General features: G+C 43.5%; 1 protein-coding gene across 6 annotated transcripts in view; it reads left to right on the top strand.

Moving 5' to 3' along the window:
- Nucleotides 1-21,394, top strand: part of CRTAC1 (cartilage acidic protein 1) — a 1,069,217-nt gene that overhangs the window by 396,416 nt on the left and 651,407 nt on the right. For all 6 annotated transcript variants that reach the window (XM_082267474.1, XM_082267475.1, XM_082267473.1 and 3 more), the window contains exon 3: nt 14,322-14,518. In XM_082267474.1, coding sequence (XP_082123600.1) covers nt 14,322-14,518 — 197 coding nt within the window. The remainder of the gene's footprint in view (nt 1-14,321; nt 14,519-21,394) is intronic.

Raw genomic sequence — 21,394 nt, 5'->3', positions numbered from 1 at the left:
CCCCATACCCTTTTTATGGCCAATAACTTGCAAAAAAGCCATCAAAATGGGCACTTCTGATTTTCCAAGTTTGGGGTCCCATAGACTTCAATAGGGTTCGGGGTTGCGATGTTCAAGAGTTCTGGCACGAATCAAACCATGGGGGGTGGGGAGGGGTGTTTGGCCCATCTCTAATAGTAAACAGGACAATAGAGAGGGTGAGTTTCCTTAACTGGGGCCCCAGACAGCAAGCAAATCCTGACAGGGGTTCTAATCCCTCTCCCCTCTATCCAAAACTAAAAAAAAAAAAAAAAAAAATGTTGCTTTTAGTTATACTTTAATCGTTCAGTTGTGTTTGTGTGATTCGATCTCCTGCTATTTAGATCTTTTTTAGGTTTTTTTTTTTTTTTTTTTTACGAAATCTGAGTATTTCTTCTGCTAAAAAGTTGTAGCCTTGAACCCACCACTTGCTGGTTACAAGTGTTAAAAAATAATTATTTATATGCAGCATTTCATGATTAGCTATTCAAAATAAAATAGAAAAGTAAAACAAACTTAAAGTGGAGTTCCACCCTATTTTTATACATACCTCCATCTTCTCGCTCCGGGTCACCTGAAAAAGAAATGGATAATCGCATATTTTTTTTTTTTTTACTTACCTCGTAGCGAGGAAGAAAATATACTTACCTTACTTCCTTCTTCCTCCTTCCTCGGCCGCGGCCCGTCGTCACTTCCTGGCTGTGCAATGATTCCTGGGAGCTGGACGTCATAGCTCCCAGGAATCATTGCGCCTGCACCGGCCCCGACGTCAGTTCCGGGTCGCGCGCGTCATCCCCTTCTAAACAGCTTCTGGGCATGCCCAGAAGCTGTGGAGGGGTGACGCGCGCGACCCGGAAGTGACGTCGGGGCCGGCGCAGAGCATCGTGGGACCACAGAAGGCGGAAGAAGACGCCGAAGAGGACGCGCTGGCTTCAAGCTGCCCACATCTGAGATGGCAGCGCTGGACAAGACGTTTGCAAGGTAAGTATTTGTCCTAACAGGTAAGTGCAACCCGGGACAGATCAGAGGCTAGCCATTGTGGAATGCACTAGCCCTGACTGTCCCGGGGGTATTTAAAAAAAAAAAAACAAATCCAGGGTGGAACTCCGCTTTAAGTTCTGAAAGTGAATTAATATGCACAAAATGCTGTACATTCCCTTTAAATAATATATTAAGCAGTTCTGGACCGGAAGGATTTGCCTCCTTAATGACCAGGCCATTTTGTGCGATACGGCTTTAACTGACAATTGCGGCTGGTCGGCAGGTGGTCAACAGAAAATTGCGTGGTCGTGCGACGCTGTACCCAAATAAAATTGATGTCCTTTTTTCCCACAAATAGAGCTTTCTTTTAGTGGTATTTGATCACCTCTGAGGTTTTTATTTTTTGAGCTATAAACAAAAAAAGAACGACAATTCTGAAAAAAAAATATATATATATTTTTCACTTTCTGCTGTATAACATTCCCAATAAAAAAAAAAAAATTAAAAATGAAAATCTTTCATCCTATTAGGCCAATTTGTATTCTGCTACATATTTTTGGTAAAAGAAAAATCCCAATAAGCGTATTTTGATTGGTTTGCGCAAAAGTAATCGCATTTACAAACTACGGGAAAGATTTATGTAATTTTTATTTATTCTTTCTGTTATACTGGTAATGGCGGCGATCTGCGATTTTTAGCGGGACTGCGACATTGCGGCGGACAGGTCGGACCCCTAACTGACTTTTTTCGACACTTTTGGGGGGGACCAGTGACAATACTATCAGTGCTAAAAATATGCACTGTAACTGTAATAATGACACTGGCAGGGAAGGGGTTAAAACAGTGGTGATCAAACGGGTTAAGTGAGAGCCTAGGGGAGTGTTTTCTGACTCAATGGAGGCGGGGCTTGTGAAATGAACACAGAGACATGTGATCCTAAATAGAAGGAGCTCTGTGATCATTCCAGAGAGAACAACGGTCTGCTGTGTTTACAACAGCCGACCGTTCTTCTCTCTCAGCGAGGAGCAATCATGGGTGCCCGGTGGCAAGCGCTCGCCCCCAGCACCGATTCCGCGAACTGACATACCCCTACGTCGATTTGCGCAGTCGAGCCAGCCTGCCACAATATATCTGCGGCGGGCAGTTTCGGCAAGCGGTTCTCCACTTCCTTACCGCTGGACGTCATATGAAGTCCTGGGCTTTAAGTGGGGATATCTGAATGATGGGTGCAGCTGCTGGCATCATTCAGATATAATTTTTTTTAGCCCCCGATTACGAGTCCCTGCACAGTAAGAACAATCATTGCGGCTGCTCAGGCGCTTGATCGTTCTTACAGGCAGGGGGAGGGGACCCCTCCCGCCGCCCTCCGATGCTTCTACTGTCTCGCCCATGCAGAAGAACACCGTAGAGACTCCCGAGGACCAGATGGTCCCCGGCAGTCTCTATGACTCTCGGAGGCCCGGGCGCGACGTTATGACGTCATGCCCAGCCTGGCAGTTGTCAATACTGCCGTGATCTTGGCTGCATAGCCAAGATCGTTTTTTTTTTTTTTATTTTGATTTCAGGAGAGATCTTAGGTCTTATTGACCCCAGATCTCTCCACAAAGAGGACCTGTCATGCACTATACGTATTGCAAGGGATGTTGGCATTCCTTGTAATAGGAATAAAAGTGATCAAAATAAATAAATAAATAAATAATACAATTAAAGTAAAATTGAAAAATTGAAAAATAAAAATAAAATAAGCAATAAAAAAAAAAAAATTAAAGTGCCCTCGTCCCTGTGAGCTTGCACGCAGAAGCAAACGCATACATATGTCTCGGCCACATATAAACTGCGCTCAATCTATACATCGCGAGGTATCACCGTGAACGTTAGAATGAGAGCAAAAATTCTAGCACAAGACCTCCCCTGTAACTCTAAACTGGTAACCTGTGAACATTTTTAAAGCGTTGCCTATGGAGATTTTTAAATACCGAAATTGGGCATCATTCCATGAGTGTGCGCAATTTTAAAGAGTGACATGTTAGGTATCTATTTACTCAGCATAACATCATCTTTCACATTATACAAGAAAATTGGGAAAACTTTAGTGTTTTGTATTTTTAACTCATAAAATTCCAAAAAAAAAAATAATGTGTTTGAAAAATTGCTGCGCAAATACTGTGTGACATGAAAAGCTGAAGTGACCGCCATTTTATTCCCTAGGGTCTCTGCTAAATATATATATATATATATATAATGTTTGGGGGTTCTGAGTAATTTTCTAGCAAAATTGCTGATTTTTACATGTAGGAGCGGAGAGCCAGAAATGGCCCAGTATGGAAGTGGTTAAAGTGCCCCAATCCCTCCATGCTCACGTGCAGAAGCGAACCGATACTAAAGTCACGCATGCATATGTAATCAGTATTCGAACCACACATGTGAGGTATCACTGCGAACGTTAGAATGAGAACAATAACTCTAGTGCTAGACCTCCTCTGTAAATCTAAACTGGTGATCTGTAAAGGTGAATTGTTGCCTATGGAGATTTTTAAGTATCATAGTTTGACACCATTCTTAGAGCGTGCGCAATTTTAAAGCGTGACATGGTAGGTATCTATTAATTTGGCGTAACATCATCTTTCACAATATACAAAAAAGTTGGGCTAACTTTAGTGTTTTGTTTTTTTATAATTCATAAAACTGTTTTTTTTTTTTTTAAATGCATTTGAAAAATTGCTGCGCAAATACTGTGTGACATAAAAAATTGCAATGACTGCCATTTTATTCCCTAGGGTCTCTGCTAAATATATATATATTTATATATATATTTATATATATATATATATATATATATATATATGTATATGTATGTATGTATATGTATATATATATATATATATATATATATATATATTTTTATACATATATATATTTTTTATATATATATATATATAATGTGTGGGGGCTTTGAGTAATTTTCTAGAATAAAAAAAAGATGATTTTTACATGTAGGAGAGGAATGCCAGAATTGGCCTGGTATGGAAGTGGTTAAGCCCCCGTTCACACAGGGGTGATCCGACTTCGGGTGGCAACCTCCGAGGTCGCGGTGCGAGCAGCACGCTGCGACCTCGGAGTGGCCGCCACGGACTTCATAACATTGAAGTCTATGGCGGTCGCCTCCGGGTCGCCCCAAAGAAGCTCCGGACCCTTTTTCTAGGTCGGAGTGACTTGTGTCGCTCCTATTAGAACGGGTCCGCAGCTTCCCTATGGAAGGCGACCTACGGCGACCTGTGAGGCGACCAGGTCGCCTCACAGGTCGCCCTAGTGTGAACGGGGGCTAAAGCAACCTGTCAAGTAAAAAAAAAACATTTTTATTTTTATTTATTTATTTTTTAATGAAATGTTTCTCTGTTTAACCCCTTATTAACCCCCTAATTTATGCTAAGCAGCCTTAATTAACTCCTTATTCACCTTCTCTCTTTAATTATGATTTTTTTTTCACTTTTATTTTATAAACTATTAATAAATTAAACTTTTTGTTTTTGTTTGCTTGGTTCATTAATATTTAGACACATTTTACATATAATTACGCGTAATTTTCTAGCAAAAAAAAATTATGATTTATACACGTAGGAGCGGTGTGCAAGAATTGGCTCGGTATGGAAGTGGTTAATAATATATTCAGCACTCAGGCCCTTGTAGTCCGCAGGGATGGTCTGAGTAGCCATAGGGGTGGACAGTAATTATTATGGTTCAGTTATAAACATTCACCGGTGTGTCCCATAGATGTTGGCCGTGGTCTGACTATGAAGTTTGACCGTAATATGTTTCCTTTTAAGTTGATTGCTTCTGCCAACCGGCGTTCTATCAGCCTGGCTTCCAGCGGAGTATTTGGCAGTCGATGTGCTCAGGAGTAACAGAGGTGAATACATTTGTTTTAATTACCGGCTAACAGTGGAGAGCTCTCTAATCGATATACGCAGCGGTGACACCGTACGGTGGTGGTTTTCTAAACACATCGAGTTCACTGGATGGCGGGGAGGAAGCAATGGCAGATTTCGAGGGTCTTGCTGTAATCTCAGGCATTGCTGCTTCCCTGTTTACCTTCACAGCTTCTTCCCGAAATCTCTGCCAAGCAAGTTATGGAACGTTGGGCAGGAAATGTTCTCAAGTTTATTTAACGGATAGCTGAACTTGAGCAGACGTTACCGGCTCGTAAAATTGAGGAAAGTGGAAAAAAAAAAGCGCCAGGCCTTTATGGTTATCTCCCCGGTATTGCTAGCTTAAAGAATGGATGTTGATATAAACCAGTAGTCTCCAAACCGTGGTCCACAGATCCCTTGGGGAACCATTCTTCACCATCATATGAGGCACTATTCCTTCCACTGACACCAACAATGAGGTACTATTCATCCCACTAACACCAATGATGGGGTACTATTCCTTCCCACTAATACCAATGATGGGGTACTATTCCTCCCACTGATACCAATGATGGGGCACTATTCCTCCTACTGACACCAATGATGAGGCACTATTCCTCCCGCTGATACCAATGATGGGGCACTATTCCTCTCACTGACACCAATGATGAGGCACTATTCCTCCCGCTGATACCAATGATGGGGCACTATTCCTCCCACTGACACCAATGATGAGGCACTATTCCTCCCACTGACACCAATGATGAGGAACTATTCCTCCCACTGACACCAATGATGGAGCACTATTCCTCCCACTGACACCAATGATGAGGAACTATTCCTCCCACTGATACCAATGATGGGGTACTATTCCTTCCCCTGATACCAATGATGGGGCACTATTCCCCCGATACCAATGATGGGGCACTATTCCTCCCACTGATACCAATGATGGGGCACTATTCCTCCCACTGACACCAATGATGAGGAACTATTCCTCCAACTGACACCAATGATGGGGCACTTTTCCTCCCACGGACACCAATGACGAGGTACTATTCCTTCCCATGATACCAATGATTGGACACTATTCCTCTCACTGACACCAATGATGGGGCACTATTCCTTTCACTGACACCAATGATGGGACCCTATTTCTCCCACTGACACCAATGATGGGACCCTATTTCCCCACTGACACCAATGATGGGACACTATTCCTCCCACTGACACCAATGATGGGGCACTATTCCTCCCACTGACACCAATGATGGGGCACTATTCCTCCCACTGACACCAATGATGGGGCACTATTCCTCCCACTGACACCAATAATAGGGCACTATTCCTCCCACTGATACCAATGATTAGACATTGCTAATGCTGGGCCATTTTCTACTCCAAATTACCACAATCTGGCACCCTAAAACCTGAAGGACAGTAAATTGGCCCTTTGCTTAGAAATAGTGGGGACCCCTGCTGCCCTAGACCTAAATAAGCAATTAACCCCATTTATCAGGGCTTGATTTGGTTCGCAAACTAGTTGCTGTAGGGCTTGTGCTTTTGATTGCACTGACAAGAAGTTTTTATTAGCGAGATGGGCTAATAATGAGAACATTAATTGTTGTGATGAAATTTAAAATATCATTATGGGTATTATTGTTAGAGCGCTAGCTATGCTGTCAACTCTCCTGCTGCCCAGTTTTGATTTAGCCATACTTTATGTTAAAGTGGATCTTCACGGCATCTGAGCACCACAAACCAAAAACACTATTTAATTCATTTTTAATATTCAAAGCAAACTCCCCCATCCATCCATCCATCCATCCATGCATATCTTCATGTTTTATTTTGTTGGGAAATCATTTAAAAAAATACCTAGCACCTCTGGCTGTGGCCAACTTGAGTAAGGGCAAAAGATTCATGTAGCATTTACTTACTGGAATCCATCTGCCCTGAGCCCAGGCAGGATGTATGCTGGAGAGTGTGCTTGGCTGAGAAAACCCCTCCCCCCCGAACACCCCGGGTAAGTTAAAAAGTAACCCTGTTGCTGACTCTCCTGAAGTCTCCTGGGGTGTATGACATAATTTACCTAGGCAAGAAACCAGGAAGTAACTGAAGAAATGTAAAAAAAAAATGTTTTAAGCAAGTAAATATGACATACTTTCCTATCTGTTTACTAATGCTGGCATGTTGTTTGGTTGAGTGAAGTTCCACTTGAGAGTGATAGTAAAAGCACAATTTTTTATTTTAAAACATAACAGACATGTTATACTTATCTGCTCTGTGCAATGGTTTTGCACAGAGCCACCCCGATCCTCCTCTTCTCGGGTCCCCCGCTGGTGCTCCTGGCCCCCTTCCCCCTCTGCTTGCAATGGCGGCACCCAAGCAGGCACGATCCCGAGCTGCTGTGCATCCATTCAGACATGGAGCCACAGCTTGGCCCTACCCCCCTCTCTCTTCTCATTGGCTCACTGGCTGTAATTGACAGCCAATGATTCCCTCTGCTGTCTAAGCCAATGAGGAGGGAGAGTCCCCGGAGAGCCGAGACACTCGTGCAACATCACTGGATTGCGATAGAGCTCATGTGAGTATTGGGGGGGGGGGCTGGAGAGGATGCTGCACACAGAAGGTTTTTACCTTTGTGCATGAAATGCATGAAGGTAAAAAAACCTTCTGCCTTTAGAACCACTTTAAGATCAATGACAGGTCGACACGGCCAGGCATTGCAGAGGGAGTTCACTGAGGGGCCCCATCAAAATGTTGCGGCTGGTGAATGAACATTTGGGAGGGGGCGGCAAATCCAACACCTCCCCCCCCCCGGCACAGCCGGCAGTCAAATCTACCACCCCCTCCCGGGACAAACGGCAGCTGGCTACCCGGCATCCTTGCCTGCTCCTTCCCCGATCGGCTGTGAGTCTCCTTCGGCTATACGGCCCCTCTCTCCATCTAGGGGGCCTGGACGCATGGATGGACACCCCTGCGCCCCCAATGGACGGATCCCCACTGTATCAGACCCTAATAAATAGTAGTAGAAGTGGTGATACTGGATGTTTGTTCTGCAATTTATGTGAAAACCAAAGATAGACCAGTCAGTGACTCAAGCTCAGTGAAATTGTGAAGTGTTGATGTGAAATAAAGATGGGTAAACCCACGATTAGCACAGACTTCTCCCGATTACATATAGTAACATAGTTAGTCAGGTTGAAAAAAGTCCATCTGGCTCAACCAAAAAAAATAAAAAAATCGGTAAAGAAAACCCAACCATACGATTCCATATACACAATCCTATACCCGCAGTTGATCCAGAGGAAGGCGAAAAAGAAACCCCCCAGCAAAGCATGATCCAATTTGCTACAGCAGGGGAAAAACATTCCTTCCTGATCCCCCGAGAGGCAATCGGATATTCCCTGGATCAACTTTACCTATAAATATTAGTACCCAGTTATATTATGTACACCTAGGAAAGAATCCAGGCCTTTTTTTAAAGCAATCTAGTGAGCTGGCCAGAACCACCTCTGGAGGGAGTCTATTCCACATTTTCACAGCTCTTACTGTAAAGAAACCTTTCCGTATTTGGAGACAAAATCTGTTTTCCTCTAGACGTAAAGAGTGCCCCCTTGTCCTCTGTGTTGACCTTAAAGTGAATAACTCAACACCAAGTTCACTATAAGGACCCCTTATGTATTTATACATGGTGATCCTATCCCCCCTTATGTATTTATACATATTGATCATATCCATAGTTAAAATGACTCATCCCGTATTTTTGAAGGTTGAAGATTGACTTCTGCTTCACTGAGGGTGAACTGCAACAAGAGATGAAAGTGTTAAGGAAAGTGTCTATCAAATGTGAAGTTCCTGAGAATCATGTGGGAAGAACAGCAGAAGTGTTGTCAACGGATCCACACTCTAAGATACCTTGTATAAAAATAGTCATGGTGGCTCCAAGCCTTGTTAGTAGTGCCTTAGAGAGAGTGTGTGCAAATTGTGTCTGGGCTGGTTGCACTCGAGTTGCAGGTAATTGGCAACAGATGGAGAATGTCATAGTTCCGGGGTGAGAAGATAAATTAATATATCAGAATCCCAGGTGTTTCATTTAACTCTCCACCTCTAGTTACGGTTGCCACCTCATCCCTTTAAACCCAAACACATAATAATTTACATAGGTTCTGAGGCTAATATAATGCAGATAAAGCACTAATTGAGTTTAATTACTACCTTAATCAGCCACAGACCCTGTGTATTTAATATGTGTGTGGGTTAAAAGGGATGAGGTGTCAACCCTGGATCTAGTGTATCTAGGAATGGTCAGCACCACTAAGTCTGGGTGTAACCCCAAAACAATTCCAGGAGCCCCCCCCCCCCAATATTTTTTATTTTGACCAAATCTGCATATCAATGAAGCACCTTAACCACTTTACCCCCGCTCACTGTGCCTCTACTGCGGCACAGTGGCTCGTTCCCGTCCAGCGACGTAGACCTACGTCGCTGGACTCCTCCCCTTGTGGGCGGCGTGCGCGCGGCGCCGGTGGCTCGCTCCCGCTGTATTCAGTCACAGCGGGAGTCGGGCCAGGGGAGGAGCGGCGGCGATCGCCGCCGCTCTTCCCGAAAATCGTAGGGGATCGTAGGGGAATCGAGTTTGGAGATCCTCCCGCTTGTGCAAACAAAGCAGGCGGATCTCCGAAGTGACAGGCAGGGACAGATTGCAGGGTTCAGCATAGCTGAACATGCGATCTGTCCCTGTGTCACTCAGTCACCTCCCCCCACACACGTCAGTAAGCACCAGGCATACATTTACCCCTCCCTCTCCAATAAAAACCCCTTCCCTGCCAGTGTCATTTTTACAGTAACAGTGCATATATATAGCACTGATTACTGTAGTAATGTCACTGGTACCCCCAAAAGTGTCAAAAATGTCAGTCAAGGGTCCGATCTGTCCGCCGCAATGTCGCAGTCCCGCAAAAAAAAAATCGCAGATCGCCGCCATTACTCGTTAAAAAAAAAATCACCAAAAATGACAGAAATCTTTCCCTTAGTTAGTAAACGCAATAACTTTTGTGCAAACCAATCAAAATACGCTTATTGTGATTTTTTTTACCAAACATAGGTAGCAGAAAACAAATTGGCCAAAAATGAAAAAAATTTTTGATTTTTACCATTTTTTGGCGGGAATTTCATATAAAAAATGTGAAAAATATTGTTATTTTTTTAAAATTTACGCTCTTTTTTTGTTTATAGCGCAAAAAGTAAAAATCACACAGGTGATCAAATACCACCAAAAGAAAGCTCTGTTTGTGGGAAAAAAAGGACGTAAATTTTGTTTGGGTACGGTGTTGCATGACCGCGCAATTGTCAGTTAAATTCGCACAGTGCCGAATCGCAAAAAGTGGCCTGGACGTAAGACAGCAAAATCCTCCGGTGGTAAAGTGGTTAAAGAAGTATAGCCAAAGGTCATTTGTACTTCTGTGGATCACAGGAATGAAATTCGTTCTGTACTCCTGTGACCCATTTTCAGCAGACAGCAGGCTGAAGCCGACTGCCGGATGACATCATAGAGCCGGTCCAGTTGACCTCCATTTGGCCTGCATTTGAAATTAGCCCCAGAACCTGTGTAATTAATATGTGTTCTGGTTAAAATGGATGAGGCGGCAACCCTACCTCTAGCGTATCTAGTAATGGTCAGCACCACTAAGTCTGCATGTAACCCAGGACTGGCCCAAAAGATTGTGTTGCCTGGGTCCATGAATTAAATGCTGTCCCCCCCCCCCCCCAAAAAAAAAAAAAATCACGCCCAATAAAAGGCCCCCACATCCATTATTTTATATAAATATAACATTTTGAAAATATTATATCAACTGTTATCTTCTTCCATAACTCACCACCGGACCGGTCCACCAAACACTCACTGTCTGTCCTCAGTCCTCCTGTCACTTCTGTGTCTGCTGCTCCCACCGCCCTAGAAGATCCAGCCTGCCCCGCGTGAGATGGAGTCCGCTGATGTTTGACGTCATTGCATACACCACGATCAAGTGAGGGACGTTCCCCAGAGGAGATGCTCTGCCTCCGCATACTCATCAGTTTGCACTACGGGCGGCAGTATGCAGCTACAGGAGGAAAAAGGAGGACAGTGATTTCTCTACATGCTGCCCCTGCCGCTCCTCCTATCCAAGTGTACAGGCGAGCCACACAGGCCCCCTGGAGCATGAGGCCCGGTTGCAATTGCAACCCCTGTATTTACACCCTTGCATTTACTGTGGCTCCAATAAATAGTCTAAGGGTTTGCATTTCTTTGTGATGTATTTCTTGTAGAACTGGTAACAAGCCAGAAATTGGGGTATGGAATACTCCAAAATGCTCAGTCCTTTAAGCAGAAGGCACTCTTCTCTTAAAACGTTCCACACCTTACCAATCATTCTGTGCTACCATGGAATATAGATAGAAACAGTTTTGTTATGGGTATCTGTGTGACCTGAAGATTATTTCCAGGGTTCCTCAGGGGTTGAATGGTTGAGAAAGGCTGACTGAACATCCCTTTTGTTTCCTAGGTGCCGAACGGAATTGTGTTGACTATAAAGATCCCTAAACATAAATTCTTCCCAATGTCCATAGGTGTAAGGAGCATTCTTCCCACTGACCATCCCACTAATGTATCATGGGTTGTAGATATAGTAATTATTAGCAGGGGATCCCTGAGAATACAGTAGTAAGTTATTTCAAGGGTTCCTTTGTGCTGAATAGGTTGAGAGAGTTTGCAATATTTAGTTAAATTGGGAATAAGACAACCACCCGGGAGCATGTACTTTTAGGGCTCATTTACACTTGCTTCGACTTCAATGTACATTAAAGTGCCTACCACTTCAATGTGCTTTTTTGATGAGTTTTCGATGCTTCAGTAATGGTTTTTTGAAACTTTAATGAAGCTTGGCAAATTCCCCGTGTGTGTTGATTTTTTTGTTGGTTTTAAAGGGACCCAGTAGAACCCAAGCTCAGTAGTACCCCCACTAAGGAGGACATCCCCAGCTCATCAGTACCTCCACTCAGCAGATCCCCAGCTCATTGATACTAGGGTTCTTTTCAAGCAAAACCAAACACTTTAGCGGCTTGGGACGCCTATGGGTGGCCTAAGGAGAGTAGTAGCATGCCACAGCAAGCGCTGGGTGTGGCCAAATAACTTTTTCTAACATATTCGCCTTGCCCCCCAGTGATGCCGAACCTGCTCCAACACAACCACCCGCAGCTCCCAGATGGCAACAGATTTGTGTGTGACTATCCTGGTTGCTTGGGGAGTCACAGCCCATTCAGAATAATGTGTCCTGGTTTCAGTCTGCCTGAAATCTGAACATATAATTCAAAACCCAGAGTGTCCGGGAGAATCCTGGACAGACGCCAACCCTAATTGGTACTCTCGTTCAGCAGATCCCCAGCTTATTAGTGCCCTCATCCAGCAGATCAAATGCTCAGTAGTACTCCCAGCTCTGCTGATGCCCCACTCAGTAGAATGCTCAGCTTTGCTGATCCCCCACTAAGTAGTAACCCCAGCTCTGCTGATCCCCTGCCCACTAGTAACTTCCATCTCTGCTGATCCCTCACTCAGTGGTAACCCCCAGCTCTGCTGATCCCTCACTCAGTAGTCGCCCCGGGTTTGCTGATCCCCCGCTTAGTAGTAACCCCAGCTCTGCTAATCATCTGGTTTGCTGATTCTCCTCTCTCTTTGGTCCCCACTGCCCACCCGCTATATTGCTCTCATGCTGGGCACCACATATGACATCTGCTAGTTTCCCCTGCTCTGGTCCCCCAGCTCTGCTGACCCTCTGCCACCTAGTCCTCTCTCTGGTCCCCACTCACCTTCTGCTATAGAGTTCCCACATTGCTTACAACGTGTGTCGTCTATCAGTTGCTCTGGTCCAGATCACGCTTACCTTCCTGCTGCTCCATGCTGCTCACCAGATATGACATCTGCACCAGACACTCCCAGAATATATACACATAAACTGGAAGTGACTTCTGATGATGTCTTTCCAGTTGGATTCGAGATGCAGGTAAGTAGTCTATAGTAGGCTACCTATAGCACTTGCTAAAATTAATTTTAAATAGAAGTATTACAGTAAAATGGTATACATAAATAATTCATACATCAATTTCATTAAAGTGACTGTAGTGACAATATCATATAGTGATATACACAAAAGTATTCATATAAGAAATTCCATAAAGTGACTGTAGTAAAAATATCAAAAGAATCCAAGAAAAAGGTTTTCAAAATTTTAAAATTCCAAAAATAAAAAAATAAATAGTGAGTCTCTCTGCAAAACAATGCTTATTCCCAGACCATAAGTGCAAGTGCTCAGCGTAGTGATTTCTCAATTCGCTCTGTGGTACTCAGTGCAGCTTCTGTTTCCACCGTGATAAATGGTAAGATTGGGTCACTTACCAGACAACGTGGGTCATGTATGCCTTATGGCATCAAGACCAGCCAAGCTTAGGTAGCCTTCCAGGCTATGATGGAGTCTTCTCATGGCATGCTTTGGGTGGATAGGATGGCGGGCACCCCCTCTCTCTCCTCTCACCTCAGGCCAAATAAGAAGGAAAAGAGAAGGCTCCAGATAGTGTAGTATTTTCAGGTATACATTTTATTCCCCAATTGTGGGTAAAAACGTACTGGCAGGGTAGCAAGTGGGAGGACTTCCGGCTTGCGCTCCACCTGCGTCACACGTCACGTACGCTGTGCTTTCCAAACTTAAGCGTTTCGTCACATTCGGTGACGTCTTCAGAGATGACACCGGGCGCGGGGCATATACTCTAGTATATTCTTAACATTTCCAGTTGGATTGTTGGTTTCCCAGTGCATTCTGGGATATCTCATGCCTCCAATACCTACAAAACGAAGCAAAGCTAAAGCAGAATAAAAGCCTCTTAAAGGCTTCAGGTGCTGTAAGTGGGCATTGTAATAGACTTCTATGGAGGCTTTGGAGACACTTTAAGGCACCAAGAAAGTGACATAGGGGATCATTTTTGAAGCGAAGCAAACACAATGTGTAAACCGGACTGTAAGGTCATCATTTTTTTTAGTGACAGGGGCTTTGATTGGCATTTAAAAAAGAGTGTCCAATGCCACATATTGAAGCAAGTGTAAAGGAGCCCTTAAAGTCAGCGGTGGCCATTATCTTATCTCCTTCCTCACCGGTTCATTTCAAGTAACAAATGCTCACTTCTAAATACAGACATGGAAACAAAATGTAAAATCTTGACACTTAAAGGTTCCCGCATTGTTCGGTGACTCGGCGGCAGTAATGCTTTCCTCCATTAAATTATAGAGATCTAAGGGCTTTTTGTTCTCTTTGACTTGGAAAGAAATGTATTTCTGATTTTTATGGCATTTTAATTTTCTTTTTCTTTTTTTTACCTTTGTAGATATAATGGACCAAATCTTGTGTTGAAATACATCAAAGAAAAAGGTCGCCTAGTGAACATAGCGGTGGATGAACGCGGCTCTCCATATTATCCACTCCGGGATCGCCAGGGCAATGCCATCGGGGTCACTGCCTGTGATATAGATGGCGATGGACGAGAGGAGATTTATTTTCTGAACACTAACAATGCTTTCTCAGGTAAGAGGAAGGCCAGCGCACACGTGACCTGTATTTCTTGTGTTCTTTACGTTGCCGTGTGATCTCTTTACCAAGGGTCACTCAGAATGGCATTTTTTTACCACCTGCTATTTTCTTTGTAGATGTTTTATATTTACTTACTGGAGTTGTAGTGCCTTCCTCTATCATCTCTATTCAAGGTTTTGGTATAAAATCGATTGTCTCCAGCACTCTTCTAGGGTCTTTTTAGCATCTAAAATATCGTAAAATGATGTAGTCTCCTAATATATATCCCCTAGTGGTTGGCCTACAGGATTTGCCTATGGTCATGTTTTATGAAAAGTAAATATTCTGCCTCCTTTCATGTGATCTAATGGCAATTTTGAACCACTGCACCTTGTTTATGTAGCACTGCCCCCTAGAGGACTGCTGGGAATTACACTTTCTGGATTCCCCTGGGTTACCCTTAGCAACCGATAGCAGACAAATGGCACTGAAAGTTCTTGACTAAGTCAATAATAAATCCAGGGGATGTTGTTTTTTGTGTTTTTATTAAGAACTGGTGTCAAGATATGAAAATATATTAAGGACTCTTAAAGACTTTTATATCACACATTAATATATCCATATTCACAGTGCTCGAACATAACACTGGGATAGGAGAAGGGATGAGTGGGATACACCAACTATGAACTATGCACAATCTTGAGGACAACTAGCTGTAGTGTGCGGCAAGGCCGCTGCTTCACCTTGCCACTGAAGTGAAGATAGTTTAAAAAGCTCCTGTTTTAGTCATTCTCTTCAGGGTTCTAACTTGGCACCCCCTTTACTTTCACTGCCTGTGTGTGCTGACACCCGTCCACTGAGTCTATCCACTGGAGTGGTCCCTTTCCTGGGTAGACCCCTTGGCAAGCTTCCCTGTACTCATGGGCACTGTTTTTCCAGAGTTGCTCTGCCATCTACTCCACCAGTCAGCTTTCCTGGACCTCTGAATTCAGCACCACACTCCTGGTCCACAAGGCCGACCGCCTGTGACCACCATCCACAGCAAACAGGAGGAGAGACCGCTGTCACCTTCCTCCTGGGACCTGGCTTTCCGCCCAAAGACCCCCTGTCACATGTGCCCCCAGCTTTTATAACGTATCCCAGGATGCACCACTGTATGTGCCAACCCACTGAGATAAAAGCCTGTGTGTCACTGGCTGGGTTTCATCCATTGTCCAACAGGCTTCCCTATTGGATACAGTGGGGACACTCCCTCAGGCCAGATAAACCACACATGGACACATGCAACAGGCAAAACTAACAATCAGGCTCCCCTGATAAGCAGATGGAGACACTAGGCTTTACCTACCTAGCACCTACCTATGAGGGTGCTACTTTTGCAATGTCAGTTTGATATCTTCCTCTGTTAAATGTGTGCCTAACTATGTGTAATGTGTGTAATGAGTGCTGCTTTTACTAACTGATCTTTCAGTTTCTCATCCCTGCTTTGCAGGGATAATAAGTTCTTCTTATTATTATTATATTATAGATGTAATAATAGATAATAGGTTCTTCATCATCTCTTGTCTGTTGATAACATTAGCAGCAAGTCCCATTTTCATTGGCCAGACCAGTAAGACACCAGCCTGGTGGCAGCCCTCTGTCTGTACTTGGTTGTAATAAAGCAGAATTGAGTTTGGTATAAATACTCATATGGTTGTCCCTCTGCCTGTCAGTCCTATCATTGTAAGAAAGTTTAAAAAATATGACCTCTGTCTGTACCTGGAAAGAAGAAATATTCACACGTTGGTAGGTGGTCATGTGGTGTCGATCAGTTTCTAATAACACGTTCGTTCCTGCGGTGAAATCTCACTTTGCTGCGTCCTTCAGATCAGAACTCTCATCAGCGGTTGATACCGGGCGAGGACACGGACCTCCGATGTGAGATTTGTTTGGGAGAGGTGTCTGGTACATGGTATGGTGCCAGCTTGTGCTGCAAGAAAAAAAATATATAGTTTAGAGGGCCAAATAGAGCAGGACTGGATATCCAGTTAGGGGGCTAAGACAGAGTTATGATAAATAATGTTAGCAATAGCTAAAACCTCATATTTATACAGGTTTTTGAAGTATACTATCTAAAACTGGAAATATTTAATTACTGCCTAATGCTATAACGGTGTATGAACATATTATTTTCAAATAATATAGGGCATGGTTTGCCATACCTTCAAATGCCTATACTTGTTGTCCACGCTCTTCCTCCAAGCTGCCCACAGTCAACAAGTGTCCCATTGGCTTCCATCCTGAGAATTATGGTATACTAGATAGGTTTGTCCATAAAAAGCCCATACATGTTGTCCCCACTCTGCCCCCAAGCCCTCCACAGTCAACAGTGTATATGCACCATGATTCTCAGGATTGGAGCCAATGGGACACTTGTTGACTGTGGGCAGCTTGGAGGCAGATTGTAGACAACAACTATGGGCTTTTTTTGGACAAACCCATCTAGTATATCTTAATTCTCGTGGTGGAAGCCAATGAGATTGGCTGTGGACAGCTGGGAGGCAGATTTTAGACAACAAGCATGGGCTTTTTTTTATAGACAAATCCATCTAGTAGCATGGGCAGCTTGGATTTGATTCTGTATTTCTCCTGAATAAGCACGTCAGTTGACCCAAGAAACACGTTGAGAAGCTCCCCATCAACCAAGGGCTAACACACTATAACTTATAGCCATACATCATCACATTATACAATACAGTGTGTCAATCCTTAACATACTGGGTGATGTGGAGCTTCTTGATGTGTTTATTGGGCCAACTGACCCACTTCTTCAAGAAAAACATGGAACCAAATATTCTAAACAGCGATAATGATGCTACAGCGATCTCAGAAAATCCTTAAAAATGGCATTTGGGTTAGCGACCACACCCCTATCTACCAAGCAGTAATGGTAGAAGGGGAGAGGAAAATGGGAAATAGGAGACCCCAAAAAGGTCAACATTCACCCCCTAACTGTTGCTCCTATATGAGTGTAGGTCAAAGAGATCTTTAGTTGTATGTGGCAAACAAGTGTCCCATCGGCATCCATCCTGAGAATTATGGCAAAGAAGTTATTCGAGTTAAGTGCTTTGTCCTGGATACTGCCATCATCCCTCTATATAATGTAGAGCAAAAAAGTTCCCCTATGGGTGGGATTTTTAAGGCAGAGACCAGGACTTTAGTCATTCGAGTAAAAAGTTTAATTATTCAGTGGTATTGTAGGTAATTTGTACAAGATAATATCAATAATAATACATAAAGAGTAAACCACATGGAAAACTAAATAAACATGAAAGAAAAACAAGACATGGTCATAGATACGTCTCAAATAGGGAGAACTGTCTGAGATGACTGGAGGGGACCAGACGCGTTTCGGTTTTGCCTTTTTCAATAGTCCAACAAAAAGAGCCAGATCTCAGACAAAATGGAAAGGTTCTCAGTGTGACAAACTGGAAAAGACCATGTGGAGAATTTAAATCCTATTGGGGTGTGGACCCATAATGCCAAAAGGCCGCAGTTTGATCTGTACTTGTTTATGGTTTTCTAACGGATTAAAATTGTTGGAAAGATCACCTAGAGTTGAGTTTCTGAGTGGTAAAATACTGGGTGGGGGAATGGACTAACCCCACTGAGCGGTTCTAATTCCCCAATCCCGTTTCACCACAAGGATCCCAAAGCGGGGAGGTCCGTATTGAGGGATGTCGTGGCTGTAGATGGAGTGGTGCTTGTCTTCACATTGCCCTTGGTGTGATAGAGTATGTAAGGTTTCTCCAGTGTGAGATCCACACAGGGACACGTATTCCTGCTGATCCCTAGTACACGAGTAATGGCGGCACGCCGATAGGATTTTAATTCTCCACATGGTCTTTTCCAGTTTGTCACACTGAGAACCTTTCCATTTTGTCTGAGATCTGGCTCTTTTTGTTGGACTATTGAAAAAGGCAAAACCGAAACGCGTCTGGTCCCCTCCAGTCATCTCAGACAGTTCTCCCTATTTGAGACGTATCCATGACCATGTCTTGTTTTTCTTTCATGTTTATTTAGTTTTCCATGTGGTTTACTCTTTATGTATTATTATTGATATTATCTTGTACAAATTACCTACAATACCACTGAATAATTAAACTTTTTACTCGATTGACTCAAGTCTTGGTCTCTGCCTTAAAAATCCCACCCATAGGGGAACTTTTTTGCTCTACATCCTGAGAACTATGGTATACTAGATGAATTTGTCTATAAAAAAGCCCATGCTTGTTGTCTACAATCTGCCTCCCAGCTGTCCACAGTCAACAAGTGTCCCATTGGCTTCCACCCTGAGACTTAAGGTATACTAGATGAGTTTGTCCATTAAAAGCCCATACATGTTGTCCAAGCTCTGTCTCCAAGCCCTCCACAGTCAACAGTAAATATGCACCATAATTCTCAGGATGGAAGCCAATGGGACATTTTTTGACTGTGGGCAGTTTGGAGGACATGGATCTATGGAAAATGTATACAGTATATGTACTGGAACAGCATTAATATCATATACAATGTCTTTTAAGAAAAAGTTTTTTTGTTTAAATTATCATAAAGACAAATTAATTTGTGACAATGTGCTGACTTATTGAGATGTATAGTACCGAAAAAAAAGTCCCAAAGAGTTGACTATATGGTGGTTTTTGGTCTATGTATGAACAATGCGATACAGGATGTACCATGATTGCATACAACATGTTGAGATCTTCGTTCTTTTTAAAACTCGTTAAAGAGTTCTGGCGTCTTCTATAGAACAAAAATGTATTTAATTACCTGCGTAGGACAGATGTTTTGATGAGCCTCAATACACAATTAGCACGGGCTGTCTGTTTTACTTAGCAGGATATCTTTACCGTCTCGTCTTTTCTAATTCTTGAGTTTGAACGAGTCTCATGTAGCGAGGGCACACGTAAGAGTTTCTTTTTTTATGAAGGTTTGCCAGCATGCCATGTTCAAAGAATCATCTAATTCACTTTTAATTAACCAATTAACGATCGCCCTTTTTACGGTGAGGAACATTTACACTTTTATTGCGGTGAAACCTGGTCGGTGTCACTTTCTAGGCAGCATATTTATAGCAGATGTAAGTATATGGGATAGATTTTGGAGTCTATCAAATGATTAATTGCTTTCTGCTCTCCCAAGCAATATTATTGCCTTTCTGTAGTTATAGGTAGAAGTGAGTGAATTATACTGTCTGAAAGTTGAATTTGACAAAGCGCTGCAGATTTAAACAGGCCATCCGAGTTCGTGAGTCGTCTTCTTTTTTTTTTTTTTTTAGCAATTTGTTCTCACTTTAATCAATACTATTTCGGTTATATGAGCAGTAATATTTTATTTATTATTTGAAATACCGAAGTCACTAAAATCCTTCTTGTCTGGGAAAGTAGGTCTGTAATTTCACATGTCTAGGCAAGTTACTAATCTTGAATTTTGGCTTCAGAAACACAGAAATTAGAAGGAATTATTGGGAGGATAGGATGGTTTCCCAATTCTGAGCTTTGGTCCCACCAATGGAACAGATCTTTACTGAAGATCCACACAATTAGCTAAAGCTCATTGATATAGGGGCACCTCAAGTTGTATACCATCTGCTGGTGGTGGGGATTGACAACTGTTGTAAAGAGGAACTGTAGTCTGCTCACATAATTTGTAATAAAAACATATTTGCCATTCTGAAGCTTCCCTCCAACCCCTTTGCATATTATTTTATATATACTGTGGTTCTCTATAGGGATCGACCAATATCGGTTTTTCGTTGCCGATACCATTATTTTGGCCATTGCATATCGGTATCGGCCAATATTTTGAACATTTAAAGTTTTGCAAAATAAACACAATTTTTGACACAAATCTGTTACCCTGTGGTGGGTGGCTGGCTGGCACCCTTCGGTGGGCGGGTGGTTGGGTGGCTGGCTGGCACCCTTTGGTGACTGGCTGGTACAGGCCCAGGGCCTGTGGCTGGCTAGCTGGTACAGGCAGGGCCTGTGGCTGGCTAGTTGGTACAGGCAAGGCCTGTGGCTGGCTGGTACAGGCCTGTGGGTGTGTGGGTGGCTGGCTGGCACCCTTTGGTGGGTGGGTGGCTGGCACCCTTTGGTGACTGGCTGGCTGGTACAGGCCCAGGGCTTGTGGCTGGCTAGCTGGTACAGGCAGGGCCTGTGGCTGGCTGGTACAGGCCTGTGGGTGTGTGGGTGGCTGGCTGGCGCCGGGTAGCTCTGGGTGGGTGTATGTATGTGGCGGCTGTGTTAAACACACTGTGTGCACTGTACACTCACTATCCCGAGACTCCCCGACTCCAGACAAGGCTGAGGGAGGCAGCCTAAGAAGGCAGAAGCTGTCAGAAGTGTGCGGAGGCGTGTGGCGCAACATACGCAATGACGTCATGACAATATCGGCAATATCGGTAACCTCCGGGTTGATTCCGATATATCGGGGAAAGTGCATATCGGCCCTTGATATATTGGCCTTGCTGATAATCGGTCGATCCCTAGTTCTGTACTTGCCAAATATGCTGCAGAAATCTCCCTCCACTAAGTCTGGCTGCAGCCATTTTAACTGTGGGCAGCTGAATCTGCTGCTTGTTCACGTCCTGCATTTACACAGACACATAGAGGCACACAGACACACACATATATATGCACACACTGTGGGTATAAGATTGTGTATATGGGATTGTATAGTTGGTTTTTCTTTACTGTGTTTGTTTTTTATTGGTTGACCCAGATGGACTTGTGTCTTTATTCAATCTAACTATGTAACACACAGACACACACATATATACAGACAGACACACTCACACCACTGCTTGCCCGCACATTTCTTCTCTCTTGATGAATACTCCTGGATCTCTGG

The sequence above is a fragment of the Pelophylax lessonae genome, assembly GCF_965119305.1.
Source record: "Pelophylax lessonae genome assembly, chromosome: 9".
Taxonomy (NCBI): Eukaryota; Metazoa; Chordata; class Amphibia; order Anura; family Ranidae; genus Pelophylax; species Pelophylax lessonae.
The sequence above is the reverse complement of the archived record's forward strand: the minus strand, read 5'-3'. Positions and strand labels throughout refer to the sequence as shown.